General features: G+C 40.3%; 1 protein-coding gene across 2 annotated transcripts; it reads right to left on the bottom strand.

The window, feature by feature from the left end:
- Position 1: 1 nt before the first annotated feature.
- EEF1AKMT1 (EEF1A lysine methyltransferase 1) lies at positions 2-27,945 on the bottom strand. Of its 2 annotated transcripts, XM_032314961.1 has the most exons (6): positions 27,858-27,945; positions 15,434-15,596; positions 12,029-12,111; positions 4,237-4,517; positions 2,133-2,270; positions 2-1,754 (listed from the first exon to the last, which is right to left on the bottom strand). In XM_032314961.1, exons 2-5 carry the CDS (start codon positions 15,575-15,577, stop codon positions 2,134-2,136), a joined length of 645 nt encoding a protein of 214 aa, XP_032170852.1. In that variant the 5' UTR covers positions 15,578-15,596; positions 27,858-27,945; the 3' UTR covers positions 2-1,754; position 2,133. The 2 variants fall into 2 exon arrangements, with proteins under 2 accessions (XP_032170852.1, XP_032170853.1); XM_032314962.1 differs by lacking the exon at positions 2-1,754 and having other exon boundaries at positions 1,927-2,270; positions 12,029-12,108.
- Positions 27,946-27,954: the final 9 nt, after the last annotated feature.

Genomic DNA, 27,954 nt, shown 5'->3' with positions numbered 1-27,954 from the left:
AAAGTAATAAAACACATGTTGGCTGCTTATTATTATACAAACATTTAATGAGTTGAGCTTGGTCCTTCCCTCCCCCACCCTCCATGAAGAAATAAGGTTTCTCCTCATCTAAACGCTAGACTTCTAGGGTAACTGCAATTTTCTCTTTCTAGGCTGCTACTTGCCCACAGTTCCTAAATTACATATGACATTACCATACATGTTACTAAAATTTGTTACTGGCCTAAGTAATTTTTAGTGAACTGACTTCATGAAGAAATAATAAGGGGGTATTTTTTAAAGAACATTTATTGAATACTTCACATGTGCCAGGTGCTGACATACTGATAAAATATAAATGTCTCATAAAAATACCAAGTGATTTTTAAAGTAAATTGAAAATTATCCCAAAGTAGGACCATCGAGGGTAAGAACGAACAGACAGTAAGCAGGTTCCCCCTACCCCCATTTCCTGAGCACAGGTGCCGGGGTACCAGACTCTCCAGGACAGGCTGGGTTTTCACTGCAGTAACTATCCCACAGTCTCTGATTTTCAAGAGCAGACTTCCTGCTCCCTCCCCACATCCACTGCAGGCCCACGGTTCACTCAAGCACCTGGACAGCCAGAGCGCTTGTGTGTGGAAAATCGTTGGCAGTCATGTCAGAAAATAAAAGCTCTGCTTGGCACTTCCTTTCATGTTTTGTTAGCAAAGCGAGTCATCTGAGGTAGGTAAGTGTTATTCCCCCCCCTTTTTATGTTTTTATTTTGAAATGATTCTAAACTCACAGGAAATTGCAAGAACACTACAGAGAGGTCTTGTGTGTCTTTTACCCACTTGCCCACAATGAGAACATCTTAACCAAGCACAGAATACCAGGAGCTGGACATCGCAAACTGCCCAAAGACCTCACTCAGAGTTCACACGTGTGTGCAAGTGTGTGTGCCGTGTAATGCCATCTGTGGAGCTGTGTGTAAGCTTTGCACAAACAAGATGCAGACGTGTTCCAGCTTCCCTGAGCTCTCCCTTTCCTGGACCCACCCATCCTCCTCCCCGGACCGTCTCTTAACCTCTGCCAACCACCAATCTGTTCACCATTCAAGAATATTACATAGATGGAAACGAAGTATGGAAACTTTGGGGACTGGCTTCTGTCACTCAGGACAAGGTCTTGAAATCCAAGTTGCAGGTATCAGTAATTACTGTTCTGTGGTGGGGACGAATGATGTCTCATTTCTGAAATCTAACAGTCTAGCATGCTTCTCACCTCCTTCTGCTGTAGCGTCTGGTTTGTAGATGGCAGTTTCCGTTTCTCAGGGGCTTGGAGCATTTGCTGTGGCTTTGCTGAGGGTGCAGGGGCTATGTGTGCAGAAGGCACCTGGGCCTTGAAGAGGAGGAAACATCCAGGAGACTTTCAGATACTAGTTCTAAGGATTACCAACTTCTCTCATGGAGACAAGCTGTTCCTCCTTGAGGCGCTGGAGCAGATGATGGGACCCTTCACAAGTCCTATGACACCCCAGGAAAGCGGCTGTGAAGAACTGGCAGGCCGTTGGGTGGAGTCAGAATGGGCCCATCTGAAGGGGGCAGATGGCCTGAGGCAGAGGCCTAGGTCCTAATTCAGGTCTTGGCCAAGCTGCTAAGCTGTTTGTACCTCAGTTTTTTACGTATTCATAGGAGAGGAAAGCAGACTTTAGATAGGTTCTAAGATTTCACCCACTCTAATTCAATGGATTCAAGTTGGCAAAAGCATCCCGAGCTCTAGAGGCACCTGCAGTCAGGAAGTCATAGTGAGAAGTTATATTCTTTATTTTATTTATTTATTTATTTAAAAGATTTTTATTTATTTATTTGACAGAAAGAGATCACAAGTAGGCAGAGAGGCAGGCAGAGAGAGAGAGAAAGGGAAGCAGGCTCCCTGCTGAGCAGAGAGCCCAAGGCAGGACTTGATCCCAGGATCATGACCTGAGCCGAAGGCAGCGGCTTAACCCACTGAGCCACCCAGGCACCCTATATTCTTTATTTTGAAAATTAGGCCAGGGATAGCCCCACTTCGCAGGGGAGGGGCGGAGGTTATAACTTCAGTCTATCAAGGAAATAATAAGAGAGAAATGTCGTACAGGATCCTTTACCATATTATATTACTACCTGCATTTTAGATTTCATGGTCTAGCCCAGAATCATAATTCACATAACAGCGAAACTCATTTCCCAAGGTCCGGGTGTGTTTTGGAATAAACTTGCACATCTTCACGCCAAGAAGTTTTGCTGCCTCTTCTTCCATGACCGCACCTGAAGGGAAAAAACCCAGTGAACCCAGAGTCTGAAATGCCAACTACAATGCCATCGCCAGCAGTGAAGGGATTCTTGACTAGAATACGTGAAGTTGACAATATCGCTCAGCAAATACAGGGGAAGGTCAATTCTGGATATATCCCTTTTTATTTCAACACATTTGCAAATTACCTACTTTTTCCCTTTTTCATTTAATAAATGGTTTTCATATTTCTGCAAAACTGAGATACTTAGAAAAATTTAGAAATGAAGTTATATTCCACAAAGTAACATAAGTGAAAATAATTACTAAGAACTAGTGTTTTCCAACTTTGAGTCAAGAACCCCCCTTCTCAGTAATACCCGACCTTGCAAACTCAGGGGAATACATTCACACCAGCTTCTGGCTGAGTGCTCCGGTATCTCACCTGCTGCCTGGCATGTGGCCACCACTGTGGACATGCTCCGGGACCTCGGAGCACCTCTCCTGGAACACCCCATTGCAGGAAGTACTTCTCCAGCCAGCCCAGGCCTGAGACCCAGGACTCATCCTAGATTCTTCCCTTCCCACCACATCTTGAGCATAGTGAGTTCTTCCACTTTGATCTCAAAGTGTATCTTTACTCCATTGCCTGCCCTCCTTTCTACTGTCATACCTTGTCCCCACGTCTTTTCTCTGCTGGACATACCCTCAATGGGGGACCTGCTTCTACTTCTGTCCTTCAATCCCTTTCAGCACAAAGTGAAAGCACATTCCTTTAGGCCAACTGGGTCCTGTCCATTGGGGGCTGCTGCCTTTAAAGGATAGCCCCAACAGGGTCCATCACTTGTAGGGCTCCTCTTGCCCCTCCCCCCACTCCAGCGATGCTCCCTGCACTTGCGCAGTGCTGGGTTGTGCTCTCTACATCCTTCCAAGAACCAGGGGGAGGAGGAAAACTCCAGGGGGCTCTGACACTGGTTCCCGGAATTATAATCTCTTTCCTCCCCACTCCCACCCCAGGGTGGGTGCCCCTTGAGGTCTCCACTGGAATGTTGCTCCTCCAGGAGCTCTCTCCCAGCCCCATCTTAAGGGCACTGGTCAGTCTCAGTGCCTGCCCCACCCTTCTCTGATTCTTTCATTTTTTCACTACACTTACCAGAATTGGTCATTCATTTCTTCTGTCTGTTTTGCTAGTTTTTGATCTATCCCCTAAAACTAAAAGGTACGGTCCATACATTTCTTCTGTCTGTTTTGCTAGTTTTTGATCTATCCCCTAAAACTAAAAGGTACGGTCCATGAGCTCAGAGCGCCAGCCTGTCAGCCAACACAGATGGCTAGCAAACAACTACTGAATTAATAAGCCTTAAGTAAACATGAGCTGGGAGAAAAAGTCACCGTCTTGACAATTCTCCAACACAATGGGAAACAGACTCCCTGCAGCTCCAGCTTCCTGCCCAGCCTGAGGGGCATCAGCAGCCCAAGGGCACCCCGGGGTCTGGACAACAGCCCCCCAACGTAACTGACCAGGAGTTAACATGCTAGTTCTCCACCAGCCCTCTGTATATCCACCTTAGAAAGTACATGCATGACTCTCACCAGTAAGAAAATCTTCTGCTGATTAAATAAATCTAATCCAATGCCTAGTTCTGTAACCCTATGCAATTCATTTTAATGTTATCGATTCCATGTTTCTCTTTCAGCAAGTGGAGAGGCTGGATCAAATACTGCTACTATTCCTGATGAGAAGGAGTAAAAAAACATAGTCCACTCACCAAGTGCCAGACCCCATCTCACATTTATCATATCACTTAATTCCAGCAATGCTGAAAGGCAGGACATATTACCAGTCCCAGTTTACAGATAAGGAAATCTGGGCACAGAGAGGCTATGCAACTTGTGTAGGGTTACACAGGAGATGGATTCAGGCTTTGAGTTCTGAGATCTCTTCCAGCTCCTGAAACCTAAGACTGGAATATCTGGTCGTTGTTCCAGAGACGTACCTACCTGTGCACAGCAGAATCTTGCCCTGAGTCAGATACTTGATGGTTTCTGACGTTTTTCTGAGACACTCCTTGGAAAGGTAGGGGGGATCCGCTATTACGATGTCAAAACTGTGTGTGGCAATTTTTTCAGGTAAATCCAATGGATTATTGTAATCATAGAAGATATACTCCTCTCCATATATGGCAAATCTTTTGTCATATTCAAAGATGTATACAGAAATGTCTTCTCTGTGTAGGGATCTCAGTTTCTGGTAAACACTGGGGGCGCTCACACAGGCTATTCTAGAAAAGAAAAGGAAAAAACTCCTGAAAGATCCATAGCTTATGGTGTTAAGTAACAACTACTTCTCTAAGAGAATACAGGTCCTTGCATTCAGATTTTAATCGGAGTGCAAGTTAATGTAAAGGCAGTAAATTTCAAGATAAAACTATACTACCTCACTTTTAAGGAATCTGGTGTTTAAAAATTCTGCAACTCATAATTTTAAGGTATGTGAAAGAATAACTGCTTTTTTATAGTAAAAAATGTAAAACATTAGGAACACATTAGGAAGAAAGTTAGATAGCCCAAGGCTTAAATTTGCTTGTTATTTTCACGTTGGTCCTTGTTTTAATATTTATTTCCAATACCTTAAGTCTAAAATATTTTGAAGCTAATTTATAATATTCATAATCTAGAGAGAAAAACCCCAAACGGTTGCCTCAATAAGATATCGTAAAATTCAACATCAGTGCCAAAAAGCTACTTTGAATTTCTGTTTCTTTTTTATATAAGGAAATCAAAGAATTTGTTTCATTATAAGCAGTCCCTAGTTTACAAATGGGTAGTACTCCAACATTTAACTTTAAAACCAAGTACTCAAAAAATTAAAAGTAACCTAAATATTGAATTACTGAGTTGACTGCGGTACATCTAATAAAATGGAATGGTACATATCATTACCCTGCAAGATACTGAAGGAATAAGTGTAAACCACGCTTTTATTATTATTAGTTTCAGAGGTGGAATTTAGTGATTCATCAGTTTCATTGAACACCAAGTGCTCATCACATCACATGCCTCCTTAATGCCCGTCACCCAGTTACCCCATCCCTCCACCCATTTTCCCTCCAGCAACGCTCAGTTTGTTTCCTAGAGTCCAGTGTCTCATGGTTTGTCTCCCTCCCAATTTTCATCTTATTTGATTTTTCCCACCCTTCCCCTATGTTCAGCTGTTGTTTTTTAAATTCCACATATGAGTGAAATCACATGGTATTTGTATTGCTCTGACTTATTTTGCTTAGTATTCTACTCTCTAATTCCATCCACATCATTGCAAATGGCAAGATTTCATTCTTTTGAATGTCATCTGTTGGGCATCTGGCTTCTTTCCATAGTTTGGCTATTGTGGACATTGCTCTATAAACACTGGGGTGCAGGTGCCCCTTTGGATCACTGTTTGTATCCTTTGGGTAAATACCTACCAGTGCAATTGCTGGGTCATAGGGTAGCTCTATTTTCAACTTTCTGAGGAACCCTCATACTGTTTTCCAGTGTGACTGCACCAGTTTGCATTCTCACCAACAGTATGAGAGGGTTCCCCTTTCTCCACAACCTTCACAGTATCTGTTTCTCTGATGCCGAGTGATGTTGAGTATTTTTTTATGTGTCTGTTGGCCATCTGGATGTCTTTCTTGGAGAAATGTCTGTTTGTGTCTTCTGCCCATTTCTTGACTGGATTTTTGTTTTTTGGGTGCTGAGTTTGATAAGTTCCTTATAGATTTTGGATACTAGCCCTTTATCTGTTATGTCATTTGCAAATATCTTCTCCCATTCCATAGATTGCCTTTTAGTTTTGTTGACTATTTCCTTTGCTGTGCAAAAGCCTTTTATCTTGATGAAATCTCAGTAGTTCATGTTTGCTTTTGTTTCCCTTGCCTTTGGATAGATGTCTAGCAAGAAGTTGCTGTAGCTTCCATGGGTATAAGAGCATATGCTTACAGATGCTCTGGTGGTCTCTGGGAGATGCATAGAGCCAGAGACCACTGGAGGTGGTCTCCCCACCTCCCCACATGGAGGAGAACCAGGACCCTGGAGGTTGACTTTTTCCTCGATCCTCTTTGTGACTTTTAGATTTTCATCATTTATATTATCATTCAAAAAAGTACTCCTTTTAAAAAGTAGACACAGCTTTAAAACTGTGAAATGCATTTTTAAAAAACATTCTATTTTTTTATTTGTGAGAGAGACAGACAGAGAGAAAGAGCACAAGTGGGTGAGGGGCAGAGGGAGAAGCAGACTCCCCGCTGAGCTGGGATCCCAATGTGGGGCTCCAGGATCATGACCTGAGCTGAAGGGAGATGCTTAACTGACTAAGCCACTCAGGTGCCTCATGAAATGCATTTCTGAACAGAGACCCGTGTTCCATGTACCAATTGGTTCCCTAACAGGGCTTCTCAGCCCCAGTGCACTTGAAGCGTGTGATACACCCTGTTGATGTCACATATACTTCTGTGAGAAACACGCATGTCCCAGCCCAAACAGACAAGGGCCATCAGAACCCCCACCTCAGGCTGCTGCCAGAGCTCTGGGGGCCAGAGAGAGGCAGAGGATGGAATGATGTCCTCACTGTGCTCAAAGATACCAAGCAGTGGCCCTGGCTTAAACACACAATGCAAGTATCTTCTGAGAAAGAGGGTGAGAGACAGATAATTTCAGACAATCGAAATCTGAGAGTTTGTCAGCAGCAGATCTCTACCATGAAATTTCAGAGCTGTACTTAGGGCTAAAGGAAAGTGGTCTGAGGCGCAAGAGGGACTGAGAGTGGAATGGTGATAAACTTGGGGGAGACAATGTCATTTATCCTGCAGCAGACCCAGCTCTGCCACTTGCTGGTGGGTGATCTTCCGCAGGAGACACCATCTGGGGAGCCTCAGAGTCTCTCTTTACAATGCAGAGTATAATGGATCATCAAAAGGGATGACCCCCGTAAAGCATGTATACAGTGGACAGGGCACACAGTAGAGCTCAATAAATGTTACCATTATTATTAATTTGGAATACTATGACACACTTCCTAAAAATACTGAAGATGCCTTTCAGAGAAAATAAAAAACTTCCTCCAATGCCCATACATTAATGGAGAAAAAGAAAGCATGTGTAAAAACACTGTCATTAAGAAAAAGCTGATAAGCATCTACATATAATTTAAAAGAAAAAGAGCAGCAAAATGAAAAACTTAGGACCTCCAGTTAAAGATGGCAGATATAACACACTCATTTACATTTGCCCCTCATTAAAGCCTACAAAATAAAACATAAGTTTAAGTTCATCCTGTTGCTTAAGCATGAACTGCCAAGAGCAAAGAGAACTCTAGAGAAGACCCAAAACTATAAAAACCAACCAACCAACCAACCAACCAAAAACCCCTTAAGAAGCATAAAAGCAAATGGATAGGTGGAATCTGGCTCAGCAGACCCAACAAGCCAAGTCCTAAACTGGCAGCCAGGTAAGCTGAGAAGCATCCTGGCTTACATCAGGGCACCCCCAAAGGCTCAGGGAAGACCTGGGGGAGAAGGCAGGGCTAAAAACAGGAAGATTCACTGAAAGTCTATTTAATAAAGAAGAAACTCGTTCCCAGGATTCTCTTCCCCAACCCACGCCTCCAAAACTGTGGCAGAAACCTTTCCCCAAACTGAAGGGCCTGAGTTAAGAAAATAGAAAAAAGGAAAGAAGAAAATAAAAAGTACAGAAGGTGAAAGCGCCACAGCAAGGCACCAAGGATGGGAATAAGAGAAAACCTGAAGCTTGCTGTGGACAGAGACAGGAAAACACAGGTTTCCTACAAGAAACCAGAATGGCACTGGGTTTCTCACAGCGCCTACAGAAACCCAGACGCAGTGAGCCAATGCCCTCAAAACCTAGAAGAGATACCCAACAACACCAACACAGTCAAGAGGAAGGACAGAATAAAAGTGCTTACATATATGAAAGGTTTAAACATTTTCCTCCAGTGTACCTTTTCGGTGGAAGCTATCGAAGGATGTACCAACCTAGATAAGGCTGTACACTAAGAACTGGAGTACAGGAAACAGAAATCCAGTGGAAAAGAGAAGTAAAAGGGCTCTGGTGAAGGGAGATACCAAGACCGACAGCAAAGCTAGAAATCAACTAGTCTAGGTAAGAGCAGTTTGTAAGCCTCAGAAGTGACTTTTTTCATGGAGTTGAAACATGTCTGCATTCATGGATAGGAGGTTCACATAACTGGAAGAGAGCCTGAGCATTAATTCATGATATGAATACAGATACACATAAAATGTAAGAATTACTGTCATCAGGAAAATGAAAAATCATACTAGAAAAGGAAGAGTATAAGGCTCAGCTTTAAGGGACATTTGTGGTGGCATAATATAAACCCTGTTCTCACCAATATTAAGACATAAATCAGGAATATAGACAGAAAGCATGCATATGTGTGGAATTTGAGAGAGAGCTAAATCGTCACACTCCATAGTAAGAAGTCAAGAAATAATGTCTACAAGTGACAGATCAAGAAGTGCCAATATAAACAGGTATTGAGAAATATGGCTGTAAATATCTAATGCATCCATGGAAAGGGAGCAGAGGGAAGGAAGCACACAAGTGGGCAATAAGCAATTGATTTTTTTTTTTTTTTTTGAGCAAGCCTTGCAGCACCATTTGGCTTTAAATTATATACATACAAAATTCTGATGAAAATAAAAACTGAAATAACAAAACAGAAAACATGTATTCTTTTTCTTATTAATTTTTTTAAAAGTAATCTCTATACCCAGCACGGGGCTTGAACTTACAACCCTGAGATCAAGAGTTGTGTGCTCCGGCAGGGATGTCCACTATACCACAGCTATTCTACATGTTTCTAGAAGTCCTAGCCTCAGCAATCAGACAACAAAAAGAAATAAAAGGTATCTGAAATGGCAAATAAGAAGTCAAACTCTCACTCTTTGCAGACGATACTTTTGTGAAAAACCCAAAAGACTCCACTCCAAAACTGCTAGAACTCATACAGGAATCCAGTAAAGTGTCAGGATATAAAATCAATGCACAGAAATCAGTTGCATTTCTATACACCAACAAGAAGACGGAAGAGAGAGAAATTAAGGAGTAGATCCCATTTACAATGGCACCCAAAACCATAAGATACCTAGGAATAAACCTAACCAAAGAGGCAAAGAATCTGTACTCAGGAAACAAAGTATTCATGAAAGTGAGTGAGACACAAAGAAATGGAAAAACGTTCCAAGCTCATGGATTGGAAGAACAAATATTGTGAAAACGTCTATGCTATCTAAAGCAATCTACACATTTAATGCAATCCCTATCAAAATACCATCAATTTTTTTCAAAGACATAGAACAAATAATCCTAAAATTTATATGGAACCAGAAAAGACCCCGAATAGCCAGAGGAATGTTGAAAAAGAAAACCAAATTTGGCAGCATCACAATTCCAGAGTTCAAACTCTATTACAAAGCTCTGGTCATCAAGACAGTATGGTACTGGCACCAAAAGAGACACACAGATCAAAGGAACGGAATAGAGAGCCCAGAAATGGACCCTCAACTCTATGGTCAACTAATCTTCAACAAAGCAGGAAGGAATGTCCAATGGAAAAAAGACAGTCTCTTCAACAAATGGTGTTGGGAAAATTGGACAGCCACATGCAGAAGAATGAAACTGGACTATTTCCTTATACCACACACAAAAATAGACTCAAAATGGATGAAAGACCTCAGTGTGAGACAGGAATCCATCAAAATCCTTGAGGAGAGGGGCGCCTGGGTGGCTCAGTGGTTTGGGCCTCTGCCTTCGGCTCGGGTCATGATCTCAGGGTCCTGGAGTCGAGCCCCACATCGGGCTCTCTGCTCAGCGGGGAGCCTGCTTCTCCCTCTCTCGCCTGCTTCTCTGCATACTTGTGATCTCTCTCTGTCTATCAAATAAATAAATAAAAATCTTTAAAAAAAAAAAAATCCTTGAGGAGAACACAGGCAGCAACCTCTTCGACCTCAGCCACAGCAATTTGTTCCTAGAAACATCGCCAAAGGCAAGGGAAGCAAGGGCAAAAATGAACTATTGGGACTTCATCAAGATCAAAAGCTTTTGCACAGCAAAGGAAACAGTTAACAAAACCAAAAGACAACTGACAGAATGAGAGAAGATATTCACAAATGACATATCAGATAAAGGGCTAGTATCTAAAATCTATAAGGAACTTTTCAAACTCAACACCCAAAGAACAAAGAATCCAATCAAGAAATGGGCAGAAGAAATGAACAGACATGTCTGCAAAGAAGACATCCAGATGGCCAACAGACACATGAAAAAGTGCTCCACATCACTCGGCATCAGGGAAATACAAATCAAAACCACAATGAGATACCACCTCACACCAGTCAGAATGGCTAAAATTAACAAGTCAGGAAATGACAGATGTTGATGAGAATACAGTGAAAGGGGAACCTTACTACACTTTTGGTGGGAAAGCAAGCTGGTGCGGCCACTTTGGAAAATAGCATGGAGGTTCCTCAAAAAGTTGAAACTAGAGCTTCCCAATGACCCAGCAATCACACTACTGACTATTTATCCTAAAGATACAAATGTAGTGATCCAAAAGGGCACCTGCACCTGAATGTTTATAGCAGCAATGTATACAATTTAGTCAAACTATGGAAAGAACCTAGATGTTCATCAACAGATGAATGGATAAAGAAGATGTGGTATAGATATACAGTGGAATACTATGCAGCCATCAAAAAATGAAATCCTGCCACTTGCAACGATGTAGAGGCAACTAGAGGGTATTATGCTGAGCGAAATAAGTCAATCAGAGAAAGACAACTATCATATGATCTCTCTGATATGAGGAATTTCAGAGGCAGGAAGGGGGGTCATGGTGGATAGGGAGGGAAAAAATGAAACAAAATGGGATTGGGAGGGTGACAAACTATAAGAGACTCTTAATCTCATGAAACAAACTGAGGGTTGCTGGGGGGTGGAGGGGGTAGGGAGACGGTGGTGGGGTTATGGACATTGGGGAGGGTATGTGCTATGGTGAGTGCTATGAAATGTGTAAGCCTGATGATTCACAGACCTGTACCACTGGGGCTAATAATACATTATATGTTAATTTAAAAAATTTAAAAATAAATAATAAATGTATCAATTATAAGCAAAAAAAAAAAAAAAAATACACGGTGCCTGGGTGGCTCAATGGGTTAAAGCCTCTGCCTTTGGCTCTGGTCATGATCCCAGGGTCCTGGGATCGAGCCCTATTTCAGGCTCTCTGCTCAGTAGAGAGCCTGCATTCCCCCACAACCCAACCTCTGCCTGCCTCTCTGCCTCCTGGTGATCTCTCTCTGTAAAATAAATAAACAAAATCCTTACAAAAAAATACAAATGGTAAAAAAAAAGTCGCGTGCTCCACTGAATGAACCAGCCAGGCACCCTGAAAACCTGTATTCTTAAAACTTCAAAAGTCAAACATAAAGATTTTTTTTTTTTCTTTTAAAGCAAACTTTAGGGGTATAAATGTAAGAAACAGGTTACAGAACACTGAAATAAATATCAGAGGTAGGATATCTTATGAGTGGATTTCTGTGTCCCTAAACTCAGTCCTGGAGCAGTTCTTAATTCGTCATGTTCTGCAAACCACGGCTTACCGCTTTTGCAGATTAGGGTTCAGACTTCTTACAAACCGTTGCTCAACAAGGAAGGCCATTTCAAACATTACTTTAGATCAGAAGGCAAAAGAGAGACCAACTCTGGATCTTACCTGCCATGTTCTCCAGCAGCTGCAACGGCTTCTGTTGCAAGTCGCAAAGCAGTGTCCTGACTGTACCAAAACTGGCTCAGCTGCTGGAACAGAGCAATGAGTCAAAGTCATTTCAGAACCACCATAAATGCTGTCCTTTAATTTATATCTACCATATCAGTGTGCACATTTTCTTCAGGTTTTTTTCTTTTTCTTTTTAAGATTTTATTTATTTATTTGACAGACAGAGATCACAAGTAGGCAGAGAGGCAGGCAGAGAGAAAGAGAGGGAAGCAGGCCCCCAGCTGAGCAGAGTCCAATGTGGGGCTCGATCCCAGGACCCTGGGATCATGACCTGAGCAGAAGGCAGAGGCTCAACCCACTGAGCCACCCAGGCACCTCCCCACACACTTTTTATGTTACTTTTCTCTGACATCTGTTTTATTCTGCACATTTTGTGACTGTTGACCTAGAAAATACCAAGGTGGATAAACGTTTCCAAAGACAGAATGTACTTATTCATTTGGATATAAATGAACTATGTCTGTGTCTAACCATTCTTAGTTGCAGGAAAATGCCAAGCTCCACCTCTCTTTGCTTAAGCAGCACCCACTGAGCCTGTAAGACTGCACCAAAGAATGCTGAATAGATGACAGCTGTTGTAAAAAAAAGAAAGAAAGAAAGACAAAGAGCAAGATGACAAACAACTTACCCCTTGAGGAAAAAACAAGTAACTTAAGAAACATTCATAAGGTAAAGGCTGAGGCCAGGCGTGGGAGAAAGAGGATCACAGACTGGGTTTTGCTGTCCTCATCCCTGTGGTGTGGGTTAACATATGCTGCTAATTGGTAATTGAACCTAGAAGCTTAATCAGACTCAAATTTAGTTTTTAGGCAAGAATCACACAAAGGTGGAAGTGTGTTCTTCCATCAGCAGAAACACTGATTGGTTGTCTCCTTTTGTGATGTCAGCAGCCCCTGATGCTCAGGGGCTTAATTAGAGCCTTCTGTAAAATAATTTCAAAGAATAATTACTTTTTAAAAAGAAAAAGTGGGGTGCCTGGGTGGCTCAGTGGGTGCTTAAGAAGCTGGAGGAAAGCCCCTAATACACAGGATATGCAGGGGGGTCTGCTCGACTTGCACTGGGAGGTGGGTGACTATTTCTGGCAGTTGGCTACCGAGCTGCCCTTCTCTCTTACTCCAGCATTGTCAGAGCACAGCTGTGTATTTTGGCTCTCCTCATACCCTTCTAAAAAATAAAAGTCTTTCTCTTATTCAGTGTGCTGCATGAAGATAGCTTTAAAAGTCAGAAGCACTACTAAGCTTACAAAGAAAAACAAGAGTCCCTGCCCCCACTCCTCAAAAGCATCTTCTGAAGTGTTGGCTCTTCTGTCATTTGTTCCCACATTTCCAAATATTATGCTTTAAATGCTCCTTTTTTATTTTTTAAAGTTTATTTATTTATTTTTAAGTAATCTCTGCACTCAGTGTGGGACTCAAACTCACAACCCCAAGATCAGGAGTCCCATGCTTTTCTGACTGAGCCAGCCAGGTGTCTCTAAATGCTATCTCTTGATTAATTCACTTTACATTATGGCAGATGAGAATTTCACTCTGTCATGCACACCCTCTCCTACCCTTCACCTCCCCATATTAATTATAACCTGTTTTGGTTAAAATCACAGTCAGTGTTTACTGTGGGGGCAAGTAACATATTTTGCTACCATTTCCTTCTAGTATGTTACCTTTTCTTTTTCCTAGACTCAATACATGTGTCATTTGCTTGTTTCTTTGAACTCACCTCTAATTCTTCCACATCCTCTGGCAGCCTTGGAGAAGCAGTGCATGGGTGGTCAATGCCATGAGACTTGCCATTTCTAAAATGTTTTTTAGTTTATCTTCATGTTTGATAGCTCAGCTGAGTACAGAATTCTAGGCTGAACAAAATTTTACTTCAAATACTGAAGACATTGCTCCACTTTTTTCTAGTTTTCTAACAAAGCTATCAAAAAGTGCAATGTGACTCATCCTGAGTCTTTGTAGGTGGTCTGCTTTTCCTCTGGAAGGTTCTAAGATCTTGTCACCTGCATATAGAATTTTCAGTCATGTAACCATGTGTCTTAGTAAGGATCTGAAGTTCTGGAAAATTTTCTAATATTAATCTTTGAAGATTTCCTCTCCCCTTTGTTTTCAGTTCAATATTTCTAACTCCAATTAGTTAAATATTGAGCCTCTTGAATTTATTCTCTAGTTTTATAATGTTTTCTTTCCAATACTTGCATCATTCTCTCTCTCCTTTTTTTTTTTTTTTTGGTCCCTAAGAAATTTTCTCAACTTGATAAACCAAATCAAAGAAAGTGTCAAAATTATAAAAATACTTAATTCTAAGTAGTGGGATTAGGAATAACTTACTTTTGTGTTCATATTTTTATATATTTTCTAAAACAACCATGGATTACTTTTAAAATCAGAAAAAAACACACAGTGTTTCAAACATTAAGCAGGGAGAAAAGAAAAGAATGAGGTACTTCAAGTCTCTGACATTTACAGAAGCAGCAAACCAGAAGACAAAGACACATAAAGAAGGGAAATTGTGAGAAAAAGGCTTTTGTGTTGGTAGAAAATTTAGTGTAGAAATATTTTTATCAGTCAGTTTCAAACAGATGGTAAATAGGAGAATTTTATACAACTTAAGAGATCCAAACTTGACACAAAATGTATAGGCTATAAAAAGGTTATTAAAAAAAAGCATACAAAACCTTCCTTCTAGTTCCAAAGTGACAGAGAGAGAGACACACAAATCCATTACTGAGGGGTGTGCACAGAGAGAAAATACAAGCTTCATCTATTTCTCAACTATCTCCCTCAAAAATTTAAATTGCCAGGTTCCATCCTAGCTTGGGTTCCCTCAACTCACTTTTTTTTTTCTTTTAATTCCTATTTTTATTTAGACCACAAAAATATAATTAAAATACATTCTATGCACCAGAAATTATTAATATCTTCTATAGAACTCCCTCTCATCTTTTTTCATTGCATGCTTAAGTTTAGTTACCCTATTTACTGCAATGATATATTTTACCCCTTTTATGAGGATGCTGGGTTCCACAAAAACCAATAGAAACCGTCCATGTACAAGAAGGAAGCACAAGTTTGTGTTGGTCACAAATGAACATTCTGTCCCCGTCTGATCACCAACTAGCCTGATGGTCAGACCCAGGAAAATCTGCATTTATGCTGTCTTAGATGATCATGGACTGAACTCTGTCTCAGCTCCCAGGACAGGCTATCAGCTTCTGAGGGGCAGGTGAGACAGACACTGATATGAAGTAGGATACAAACACAGGGCAGGACCGACAGGTGTGGACAAGTACGGAATCGGCATCGCACCCATACTTTCGGAGGGATGTGGAATGCATTTACTTACCCAGTTCTCTTCTATTATTCCAATATTATATTTATCATCTCTGCCTGGGTCACTTTGTTGTTTCTGCTCGGCATAAAATTCCTGGAGGGCTGCTAAGGCATGGGAAGACAGCTGGGGGATATCTTCATCATCAGAGTCACTCATTTCACAAATCGTCTATAATCTGCAAATAAATAAGCAAAGGTATTGTGGGGGTATTTTTCCTCTCTCCCATCAAATAACAATTTAGAAATTTTTTATCTCACAGCAAAGGTCCAAACTGGAAGTGGGTTTTATAAGAGAAACTCATATTTAAAATTTCTGAGATCAAACATCTACAGAGGTCGCCTATTGAAATACAGCTCAACAAATGCAGGCTTTTCCTTTATCCATATTCAGTTTTTACAAATGAGATTCTTGCATTTTTAAGACTCCTAGCAGAATGAAATTTTTTACCATAAATATCGAAAGACATTTTGCTTTCTTCTGGCACCCCAATAGCCATATGTGGACATTTCACAGTAGATCCCCGAATCAGAGATCATTCTGAGTTTGAATGTCACTGTTCAGGTGATCTAAGGCTCATGGGTGTTATTGATAGGGTAAGTGAAGGACAGACATATAAAGGAGAGGAATAGAAAGAGGTATGGAAATTTAAAGGAATGACAAGGAGAAGGGGAAGAAGTAAAACACAGGGAGGGAGAAAAAGAAGGGGTCTTGCAGGAACTGATGGCCAGGCCAATCACTTCTTGTGGTACCAATGGAGTTAGCCAGACTGGGAGATTAAGGCACAGCTCTGGTCCAGACAGCAAAGTCTTCCCAAGACTCCTGACCACTTCAAGTTCAGGGGGGTTCCCAAAACCACCCTCACGTCCAGTAATTTGTTAGACGGATTCACAGAACTCACTGAGAACAACTGTACTCACAGTTGATACAAATCAGAGCCAGCCAAAGGAAGAGATGCACAGGGCAGCGTCAAGAAGAGCTCCAAACAGGAAGCTCCCATCGCCCTCAGGATGCATCACCCTCCTGGCGCAGATACGGGATCATATGCATGGAGTCCTGCCAACCAGGGAAGCTCTGCAGAGTTTCAGTGTCCAGCTATTATTAAGGTTTCACTGTGCTGGTATGAGTGACTGAATGATAGCCCACCTGGATGAACTCAGTTTCCAGCTGTCCCAACCAGGAGGTAGGGTTGATAAGACCTCATGGCCCTGATAAATAACGAAGACTTTCCCACAACCTGGGACAGTCTACGTTTTTACAGGTTACCTCCCAAGAGCCTTGGCAAAGCCTCAAACCTCTCTTTGAGGTCAAATTCTTTACTACACAGTACCAAACATATTTTTAAGCCAAAAGTTAGGTAATTTTTTTTTTTCTAAGAGCATAAAAACAGCATCTTATTTGCTTTTTAAAATATGCCCAAAGTGTACAGCAAGTGATGTGTTGAAAATCAGCAAAGATTATTCAATAGCTTCGTCACATGGCTCCCTTCCTCCTCCAAGGCCTGTGGAGGTGTACCTGATTGACAATCTTGGCCCCCTGCCTATGCCACCTAGGGCAGCTGGTAAAATAGCATTCGAACCTGGCAAATTCACCAGGCTTAGGAAAAGGGTTCAAGAGATGCTGAGCAGCCACTTAAAATGAAAAATGCCAAGATGCCTAAGTGGTGCAGTCAGTTAAACCTCTGACTCCTGGTTTCGGCTCAGGTCATGATCTCGGGGTTCTGGAATCCAGCCCCTGATGGGCTCAGTATGGAGCCTGCTTGAGATTCTCTCTCCCTCTGCCTCTCCACTCATGCTCCCTCTTTAAATATACATATATATATATATATATATATATGTATATAAATAAATATACATATATATATATATATATTTTTTTTTTAATGAGAAATGCCTGCTAGATGCTGCTTTTGTTCTACTTTTCAAAATCAAAGAGCTAGCCATTCTACCTAGGATCCAAAAATACAACCAAAAAAACAACAAAAAAAAACAAAACAAATAAACAAAAAACCCAAACCAAAAACCTTGTATGTATCAACTACTGACAAACCAATGTGTTTTCATGAAGTATAAATAGCTTATTGATTTCTTCTTTCCTTTCTTCATCAAAGACTCACCTGTAAAGTCTCATTAATAAAACATCTGGTCACACAATTTAATCTAGGAACATAAATAAGCCCTCTATGAGCAAGCAGTTACCCCTCTAGGAAGAGAAGGAGCAAAGCAAAGGTATAAACACTATAACATATTTATAGAAAGTTCAAAAACAAGTAAAATTAAACTATTTAAAGAAGCATATCAACCTATATTTATCAAAGATAGACTAATTTTATTACCAAACCTTCCCAAAGAGAAGACTCGAGGCTGAGAAAATTTACTGATGAGTTCTAGCAAACGTTTAAAAAGAAATGTTGATAATTTTATCATCCAGAAAACAGAGGAGAAGGAGTACTTCCCAACTTGTTTAATGAAGCCAGATTAAATCTAACATAAAAATATGTCAATATACAACCAGGTTCAATTCCTGATTGAGGGTGATCAGATATCAGAGGCAGAGAGGGATGGTGGTTTCTGGTGAAAGTGATTTAGCAAACTTCTTGCTAAAATGAGATTTTACAAAGAAGTGCACAGATGGGCCTAGAAGGTTCAGGAGGCTGACTCAAGTTTGATCAAGCAAACAATCTTAGCTACAGGAAACTCTGGACTGCAGTCCAAATCAGGCCTGTGGCTTTTTTTTGCAAATCAGATTACTGGGAACACAGCCACACCCTTTGGTTTATATATGTCTTACAGTTGTTTTTATGATAAGTTATTATCATAAGTTATTATAAGAAGTTATTATTTTAGGGCGCCTAGGTGGCTCAGTGGGTTAAGCCACTGCCTTCGGCTCGGGTCATGATCTCGGGGTCCTGGGATCGAGTCCCACATCGGGCTCTCTGCTCAACGGGGAGCCTGCTTCCCTCTCTCTCTCTCTGCCTGCCTCTCCGTCTACTTGTGATTTCTGTCAAATAAATAAATAAAATCTTTAAAAAAAAAAGAAGTTATTATTTTAGTAAATATTTTAATATTTATTACCTGGTCTTTTACAAAAATTGTGCTGACTCCTAATTTAACAGTTTATTAATTTTTATTTTATTTTTAAAAAGATTTGATTTATTTATTTGACAGAGGGAGATCACAAGTAGACAGAGAAGCAGGCAGAGATAGAGGAGGAAGCAGGTTCCTGCTGAGCAGAGAGCCGGATGTGGGGCTTGATCCCAGGACCCTGAGATCATGACCTGAGCCAAAGGCAGAGGCTTTAACCCACTGAGCCACCCAGGCGTCCCCCTAGTTTAACAGTTTAAAAGCGAAAAGCTATATGATCATTTGCATAGATACTACAAAAGCTTTTGACAAAATTCAACATCCATTCATGTTAAAAACTGAACAAATTAGGTATAAAAGGGAACTTCAATCTGACAAGCGGCCCCTACAAAACACATAAGCTTCATACTTTTCTTCGTGGTGAAACAATAAATGCTTTCTCTCTAAGCTCAGGAACAAGGGAAAGGATATTCACTGTCACCACTTTCATTTAAAATTATCCTGGCTTTTCATTAATTCCAGAAGGCAAACAAACAAAACAAAAACAAGCAAGCATAAAGACTGGAAAGGAAGAAATGCCCCTATCTGTAGACATGATTATGTACAGAGAAAATCCTAAGGAAACATTACTCTCATCCAGGTGATCAAGGTCAACATCAATGGTGATAATTCATTATCAGCGGCCTGTAGCCTTGATATACAGTGACGAAAACAGTACTTCATGGTCTTCCCCCCACAAAACACATAATCCCAGTGTAAGCATGAACGAAAATCAGACAAACCCCGATTAAGAGTCATCAAAAACAAGAAAAACACAACAGTCACTGCCAAGAAGTGCCTATGTATTACCTAAGGACATCAGAATAAAGTATGGGCTTTGGTTAATAATAATGTAGCAATATTGTTCATTAGGTGTGACAAACGTACCCTGTTAGTAGAAGATGTTAATAATAGGGGAAACTGGGTATAGGTACATAGGAACTCACTGATATCTTCCCTATTTTTCTGTAAACTTAAAACTATTCTAAGACAAAGTTTATTTTCAGAAAATTTTAAGGAAGCATAACCAATTTCAACAACAAAAACTACTAGAATTAATAAATGAGTTTATCAAAGTCTAAGAGTATACGATCAATACAGAGAAGTAAATTGCATTTCTGTATTCTAACAGCAAATAAATAGAAATTAAGCTTAAAAGCAATTTCCTATAAAATAGCATAAAAAATACTTAAGAGTATATTTAACATAAAGACTGTAAGTCCTCGATACTGAAAATTCCATAGCACTGTTGAAAGAAATTAGAGAAGACCTAAGTAAAAGGAGAGACATACCACGCTCATGAACTAGAAGAATTAGTATTATTAAGGTGTAAATTCTCCCCAGATTTATCAATACATTCAAAATATCCAAGCAGCAGGGTGTGTGTGTGTGTGTGTGTGTGCATGCACCTGCATGCACTTATGAGTTTAAAATAGAAATTGATATACTGGTCCTAAAATTTATTTAAACATTCATTCATTGAAGGAACTTAAGATGGCTTCCGGTTTTTGGCTATTGTGAATAAAATACTATAAACATCTGTGTACAATTACACTTTTTTTTTGGATTAAAGCTTTGTTTATATGAACATCAAACAAATCATAGCACTAAACCACTTACCAATATTTTGATTAGTTTCTATATCCTCAGTATTAGAAACAAATGGCCAAAATAAGCTTGGGCAGATAAAACAAGTAAATTGAAAGAATGGAAATGCTGATGAGAATGTAGGGATATTGGTACTCTAAGCTGGTTAATAATTTAAGTTGGCATCAGCTCTATTTGGAAAGAATCAGATATTCTGCATTTAAGGATATTCCTACTTTCTGACCCAATTCTCATTTATAAACTTCATATTTTGAAATGTTTAAATTCAGAGGAAGTGGCAAAACTAATACACTGAGGTCCAAGTATCCCTCACCTATTTTTTTTCTCATTCTAACAACTTAAAATCAGGACATGACTTTAAAAATGATGGTGTATAAATTTAACTGTGGGCATGTTTTCTTAAAGTGATGGTATTCTTATAATCCATGGTATCTCAGATTTGATAAAATATAGTTATCACTGTAACAACTGTAGGCAACACAGTGAATCATCCATGCAGCAGATCCACCATTTTGTATCCTCTACATAAAGTGGTCAGAAAGAGATGAAACTGTTCTGAGAGTTGACAATGTCTAAGTGGTATCCATGGGAATCAATGGTGAAAAAGGGTGTGTATAAAGGTTATTAGAGGATTCTGGGAAGACTAGACCAGCTGTACTGGTACAATCTGTCTGATGTAACTATTTTAGAACTGTAGAGTTTATTTAAAGGCTTTCAACTTCCAAAGGAAGGCTCAAGTACAATTAATTTCAGTCAGTTTTGGCACTTAGCTCTGCGGTGGTCACCCATCCCCCACTCCTTATTCCTGTGTCAGGAAGCTGTATACAGGGTTCTGTTTTGTGTTTGGTCCTAATATATCAAGGAGATTGAGTGAGGGCACAGAGAGATCAATGCCCTTACAAGAAGTGTTTACTATTCAGTTTCCCTAGAAATGAGAGGCATAGTGCACCATAAAGGGCCATACAAAACTTGTCACATGTGGGGACAAAGAAGCAGAGAGAGACCTGGAACTCGTCTTTACTGCTAAGGTGGATGGGAAGAAATTAGGTGGGGATGTACCCTGTTGGGCACAAAGTAAAAACATACATTTTACAGTTTGTGGTTGGGAGGTTTGTGATATGACCTTGATGTGCCCATGAAAACTGGTTTGCAGGGAAGATGGAAACAACTCTGGCCACTAGTTTGGCCCTGTAACTAGCTGATGCCAAATGAACAAATACAAAGCTTAATAGCACACAAAGTCCCAGGAGTAGTTTGTATGCAATTGTGGGAAACAAGGTAGTGAATAAGGGCTCTGTCCTTCAAATACTGGGGATCTGTATACTGATCACTAACAGCTGCTTCTGCATATGGAGGCAGAGACACAGTCAAGCAGCCATTAGGGTAAGGCTCCCACTGTGGTCCTTAGTTCCACCTCCAGTTCAAGAAACTTTGAGAGGATTTAAAGGGCCAGCGGTTCTTTCTTCACTTTATTTTTCTCTTGTTCTCCTTTGGGAAGCCAAACATTTAAGGACAAGATCATTATAAAAAGGAACTACATATACAGGGGAATTTAGAAAGGCACTTAAAATCTTCCCAGGAAGAGGTAGAGGCTCAGAAAAAAACCGGAGAAGACCTTAAGTTTACACCTCAGGCTGATACTCAGCACAGACAGCCCTACAACATCAAAACTCCAAAACAATAAACAGAACAATAATAAAATCAGCAAATCCTTGAGAAGGGGAAGAATCTAATTTCCAGAGTTACCACCAGTTTTCAACAACAACAACAAAAAAATCACAAGGCATACAAAGAAATTGGAAAGTATAGCCCATTCAAAGGGAAAAAGTAAATCAAGAGAAACCATCGCTGAGAAAGATCAGATGGTGGACCTACTAGAGAAAGACTTTAAAACATGTTAAAGAAACTAAAGGAAGATGTGGGAAAAGCTAAGAAAATGATGTATGAACAAAATGAGAATATCAATAGAGACAGGAAACAAAAAGAAACTTAAAGGGTCCAGAGCTAAGAATTACAATTACTGAAATGAAAAATTCACTAGAGGAATTCGAAGGCAAATTAGACAGAAGAATCAGCAAACCTGATGATAAGATAATTAGAACTACTAAGTTTGAGGAAAAGAAAGAAAGAAAAAAAAGAATAAAGAAAAGTGAACAAAACTTAAGGGCATATACCAAGTAGACCAAAATACACACTGTGGGAGTCTCAGAAAGAGAGGAAAAAGGGACAAAGCAATTATTTGAAGAAATAATGGCTGAAAACTTCCCAAATTAGGTGAAAGACAGAACTATAAACATCCAAGAAGCTTAATGACCTCTTTAGTAGAATAAACTCAAAACACCCACACATAATAAAAATAACTATGGAAAGCCAAAAATAGAATCTTGAAAGCATCAAGACAGGGTACTTGTCACATAAAAGGGATCACCAAAAGGGATCATTAGTAGATTTCTCATCAGAAATGTTGGAGGTTAGAAAGGAGTGGACTGATATACTTAAAAAGTGCTGAATAGGAAAAAAAAAATCAACCAACAACACTTATCTGATGAAAATGTCCTTCAAAAGTGAGGGAGAGGGGCACCTGCGTGGCTCAGTGGGTTAAAGTCTCTGCCTTCGGCTCAGGTCATGGTCTCAAGGTCCTGGGATCGAGCCCTGCACTGGGCAATCCGCTCAGTGGGGAGCCTCCTTCCTCCTCTCTGCCTGCCTCTCTGCCTACTTGTGATTTCTATCAAATAAATAAATAAAATCTTAAAAAAAAAAGTGAGCGAGAAACTGAGATTCACAGATAAACAATAGCTGAGGGAGTTCGTTACCACTAGACTACCCCTGCAAAAATTGGTACAGCGAGTCCTCTAGTTAAAATGAAAGTACACTAGACAGGGCGCCTTGGTGGCTCAGTGGGTTAAGCCTCTGCTTAACCCTTCGGCTCAGGTCATGATCTCAGGGTCCTGGGATCGAGCCCCGCATCAGGCTCTCTGCTAAGCAGGGAGCCTGCTTCCCCCCTCTCTGTCTCTCTGCATACTTGTGATCTCTCTGTTAAATAAAGAAATAGAAAAATCTTAAAAAAAAAAAAAGAAAGAAAGAAAGTACTCTAGACAGTGACTCAAAGCCGTATGTAGAAGAGATAAAGATCTCATAAAGGTAAATATATGGGCAATTATGAAAGTAACTTTATTACTTTTATTGTAATGTCAATTTATAACTCTACTTTTTGTTTTCTACATGATCTAAGAGACCAGTACCCAAGTGTCTATCAACAGATGAATGGATACACATACAAAGGAATATTATTCAGCCTTAAAAAGGAAATAAATTCGACACATGCTATAATATGGATGAACCTTAAGGACATTTTACAAGTGAAAAAAGTCTGTCACAAAAAGACAAATACTCTATGATTCCACTGTCAAATTCAAAAAGGCAGCAAGTGGAATGGTGGTTGCTGGGGGATGGGAGAAATGGGAAGTTGTTTAATGTGGATAGTTTCAGTTTTATAGGAAGATGAAGAGTCTGGAAATGGATGGTGGCAGTTGTTGCACAACAGTACTGAATATATTAACACTACTGAGCTGTACACTTAAAAATGGTTAAGATGGTAAATTTTATGTTACATGTATATTATCACAATAAAAATATTGAGGGAAATGTTATTAGCATGGATATCAATGGATGGTTAAGTAAGGTAATTAAATTATATTGTTGTCATGACTCTGGTTATTAAAGGCTTCTGTGAAGAAGGGATATTTACACTACGATCTAAAGAATAAGTTCGCCCGTAGGCAAAGAAAGGAAAAAGAGCACTGAAGGTAGAGGACATAGACTTTGCATCAAGTGTTTGGTAAAAGAACTGATGCATTATACAGTTTCAAGTAGATTAGGAATAATCTCAAAAGAACTGCCTACTAATTCAGCAATAAAATAATGTTTGCAATGAACTAATTTGAATTTTGTTGTTTTATAGTTTTGTTTATATTTAATTGAGAAATGTATTAAGTTCTGTAGATGTGGAAGAATCTGTGGTGAACTGATGATGCAGACAGCAGGATGAATTATTTGCCTTTGAGGTTATAATTTAGAATAAAAGTAACTTAAATCAACATAGAGGGGCAATGGTATGAAGACTTTAAATGAGCAACTTTAGTTTACTGCAAAAAGCACAAAGAATAAATTTTTAGGAAAGCATACCAGGAGCTATCAGCCTGGAGAATTTCCAGGGGGAAATTCCAAAGATTAGTGTGTTGTGCATGCCGAACCAAGAGAGACTAAGAAAATATAGCAAACTGATCTGCAACCTACTAAAAGGCCTCATTTTGGTTTGGTGTTTCAGGATTAAGAATCTTTTCACACAATCCAGCATCTCCTGGCAGAGTTGAAGTGTACAACCAGTTCCTGATCAAAGCTACACTATGCTACTGTCTAGAAGAGGTAAAGGACAAAAAAAGTATGTGTGTGTTAGTGTATATACATATGAATTTGTATATACATATATGTATGCATGCACACCCATGTACATTGTATAGGCACATGTACGTACATCTATCCCTGATATAGACAAGAAAATTTGAATTTTTATTTACTATTACTAAGCATTTTCCACAGCTCCATTTGTGAAGAAGGGCTTTCAAACTGCAGCTTGAAATAAAACCTGAAAACCATAAAAAGAAACCAGTTTATGTTTAAAAAAAATTCTAAAAAGCAGTCTAAGAAAACTGTCTACTTTCATTGCAAATTATACTCCAATTTATAGGCAATTTATACTTCAATCTATGGCTTAGTATGGACTGTGTTCCAAAATAAAATTTTACATTAAAGCTGACCAAATCCATTCATTTGGTAATCAGTTACTGAGGTACTGCGTTATACTAATCACTATTCTTAGTGATGGAAATCAAAGTCCCAGTCCTCTTGGAGCTCATATTCCAGTGAGGCACAGACTATAAGCAATAGGAATAAAATGTGTTGGATGATAGTAAGATCAATAGAGGAACATGTGGAGAGTGGAAGGGGCTGCAATGTTAGCAATCATAGACTGTTTTCTACCTTAATAAAGTGAGTTCAAGATTGCATCACTTGTTAAGTGGGAGAAATTTAAATCTGCTTATGTAATAAACATTGCTACAGACTAAATGAAATGAACTTTAGTTTCAATATTCTCACTTTTTTACTTAAGTCACTACTTTATCGTATCTTTAGCATTGTTTAAAAACAATGTTTTTTTTTTTCTTGTTGTTTAAAAGTTGTTTTTTTTTTTTTTATTTCCAGCATAACAGTATTCATTATTTTCCAGATGGCCAACAGACACATGAAAAAGTGCTCCATATCACTCGGCATCAGGGAAATACAAATCAAAACCACAATGAGATATCACCTCACACCAGTCAGAATGGCTAAAATCAACAAGTCAGCAAATGACAGATGCTGGCGAGGATGCGGAGAAAGGGGAACCCTCCTACACTGTTGGTGGGAATGCAAGCTGGTGCAGCCACTCTGGAAAACAGCATGGAGGTTCCTCAAAATGTTGAAAATAGAACTGCCCTATGACCCAGCAATTGCACTACTGGGTATTTACCCTAAGGATACAAACGTAGTGATCCAAAGGGGCACATGCACCCGAATGTTTATAGCAGCAATGTCCACAATAGCCAAACTATGGAAAGAACCTAGATGTCCATCAACAGATGAATGGATCAAGAAGATGTGGTATATATACACAATGGAATATTATGCAGCCATCAAAAGAAATGAAATCTTGCCATTTGCGACAACATGGATGGAACTAGAGCGTATCATGCTTAGCGAAATAAGTCAAGCAGAGAAAGACAACTATTATATGATCCCCTGATATGAGGAAGTGGTGATGCAACATGGGGGCTTAAGTGGGTAGGAGAAGAATAAATAAAAACAATGTTTTTTAAGTGGGTTTATGAAATTGATGTGAAAGAGATTTTCAAGTCCAGAAAAGTTGGGAAGTGCTATGTCATATTATTAAACTGATGCTGAGTCTCATATGGCTCATACATAAGATCGGTGGTTCTCATGGATTTTGTACCCCTGCTGCCTGCCCCAGAAGGGGAGTATTTGGCACTGTCTGGAGATATTTCTGGTTGTCAGAAGAGTGTGTGTGTGTGTGTGGGGTGACACTGGTATCTAGTGGGTAGAGACCAGGAATGCTGGCAAATACCATGTATTTACAAGACAACCCTCCACAACAAGGAACTACCTGACCTCAAATGTCTACAGTGCCATGGTTGAGGAAAAGACGAATCATTGTGATAATATGGTGAGTCCTCTATTAGAAAAGCGCCATTCACCACCGTTAGTGCAGTGGGACGGGAATGAAGAGCATGAGTGGGCAAACAGAAGTGAAACAGCAGGTGGCACTTTAACTTGGCCTTGAGGGAGAAGAAAAGATGAAGAGTGAGGACTGCAGAAGGAACAGCATGAACAAAGGGCTGGAAACATTAATTTACAGCATCAGTAGGGATTAGCAGGCTCCTAATGGACTGTGGTTTCTTTCTATTTCTTTAAATAGTATTTAACTCAAAGTAACTAATGTAATCCTAAAAAGTAATGTGTAAATCCAATTACACTTCAAATATATAAAATTCTTCAAATATATAAAATTCAATCTCCATATATTAAATTTACTAAAGCAAGCCACTCCCTCCCCCACTGTATAAATTCATACAGTTTCATATTGCCGTCTGCAAGCTATTTTAGTCAAGGCAGTGTGATTCAGTGGAAAGAGCACTAGGAGAAACCCCCAGGTTTAGGGCTCACCTCAGAGCCTGAGTAAATGGGTGGGGGTGTGGAGGGAGGGAAGGGAAATCTGAGGTAGTCTGTAAGGCTCCCTCTGAAAATGGGTAAGAATGGCCTAGAGGTTTCCTAAATAGTTTTGCATATTGCCCTACGACTCTATCCTTAATCCCATTTACTGTCAGAAAATGGCCAAAATCTTTCATTTTCATCTTTGTATACGTAGTTACCCTGCCTAAAATGCTTTCTTCCCTCTCATTTTCTAAAATTCTATTTATCCTGTTATTTTAAGAAATTAACTTTAAAAAAGGTAAAATTTACCTACAGTTTAATACAGATCATAAACGTACAACACGATGAACTGCTTTGTGTACCTCCACGAAATCACAACCCCTGTCAAGATATCCTTCTGGTCTTACACATCCTCCCTTTCCCCTGGAAAGTGTCCCCCATCCCAGCTAGGTCCCTTACTGTGATCCCTGTAGGAGACGCTACTGCCCTGTAGTACCGGTAAGTTTCCCGTGTTCCCGCCTGTCCTGGGGAGCTGGGGCCTGGTCTACGCCACTCAACACCCTGCGCCCAGCAGAAGACCTGCCTCCTAAGGCCCCAGGAGACAGGTGCGGAGGCTTGAACGTCCGGGACAAAGAAGTGAATAGCAGTAGGCCCCAGTTCCGTTTCTGACCCGAGGGGAGTTCTCGTGCTGCCCTGGCCTGGGGGTTGACTCTTCCCCGCACCTGGACTGCCTAAGCCCAGCCGCGCGGACCTTCCCGGGCCGGGGCCCACGAGGCCGGGTCTCATACAACAGCAACCAGGTTCCCCTCTCAGCGCGGCAGCCATCCCCAGACACCACTAATTGAAACCCCTCCTCCTCCACTGCACTGGAGAAAGAGCCACAAGAGAAAAAGAACCACAATCGATTCCGAAGCCGCCGAACAGCGCAGAAACTACCCCACCTTGGCAACCGGGATCTTCCACTCACAAGCCACACGCGCGCAGTCACGCCGTGATAGGACAATGGGCGGGGCCGGGCCGGGCCGTGCAGCATTCGCG

Source organism: Mustela erminea, chromosome 15 (genome assembly GCF_009829155.1).
Source record: "Mustela erminea isolate mMusErm1 chromosome 15, mMusErm1.Pri, whole genome shotgun sequence".
NCBI classification, from domain to species: domain Eukaryota; kingdom Metazoa; phylum Chordata; class Mammalia; order Carnivora; family Mustelidae; genus Mustela; species Mustela erminea.
This window is presented reverse-complemented; position numbering and strand designations above follow the sequence as displayed.

Coding starts and splice junctions, on each gene's coding strand:
- EEF1AKMT1 (XM_032314961.1), bottom strand. CDS start 15,577: ATGAGTGACTCTGATGATGAAGATATCCCCCAGCTGTCTTCCCATGCC. Junction 12,112..15,433: donor GAATAATAGAAGAGAACTGG/GTAAGTAAATGC, acceptor GCTCTGTTCCAG/CAGCTGAGCCAGTTTTGGTA. Junction 4,518..12,028: donor GCTGCTGGAGAACATGGCAG/GTAAGATCCAGA, acceptor TTTCTTTTCTAG/AATAGCCTGTGTGAGCGCCC.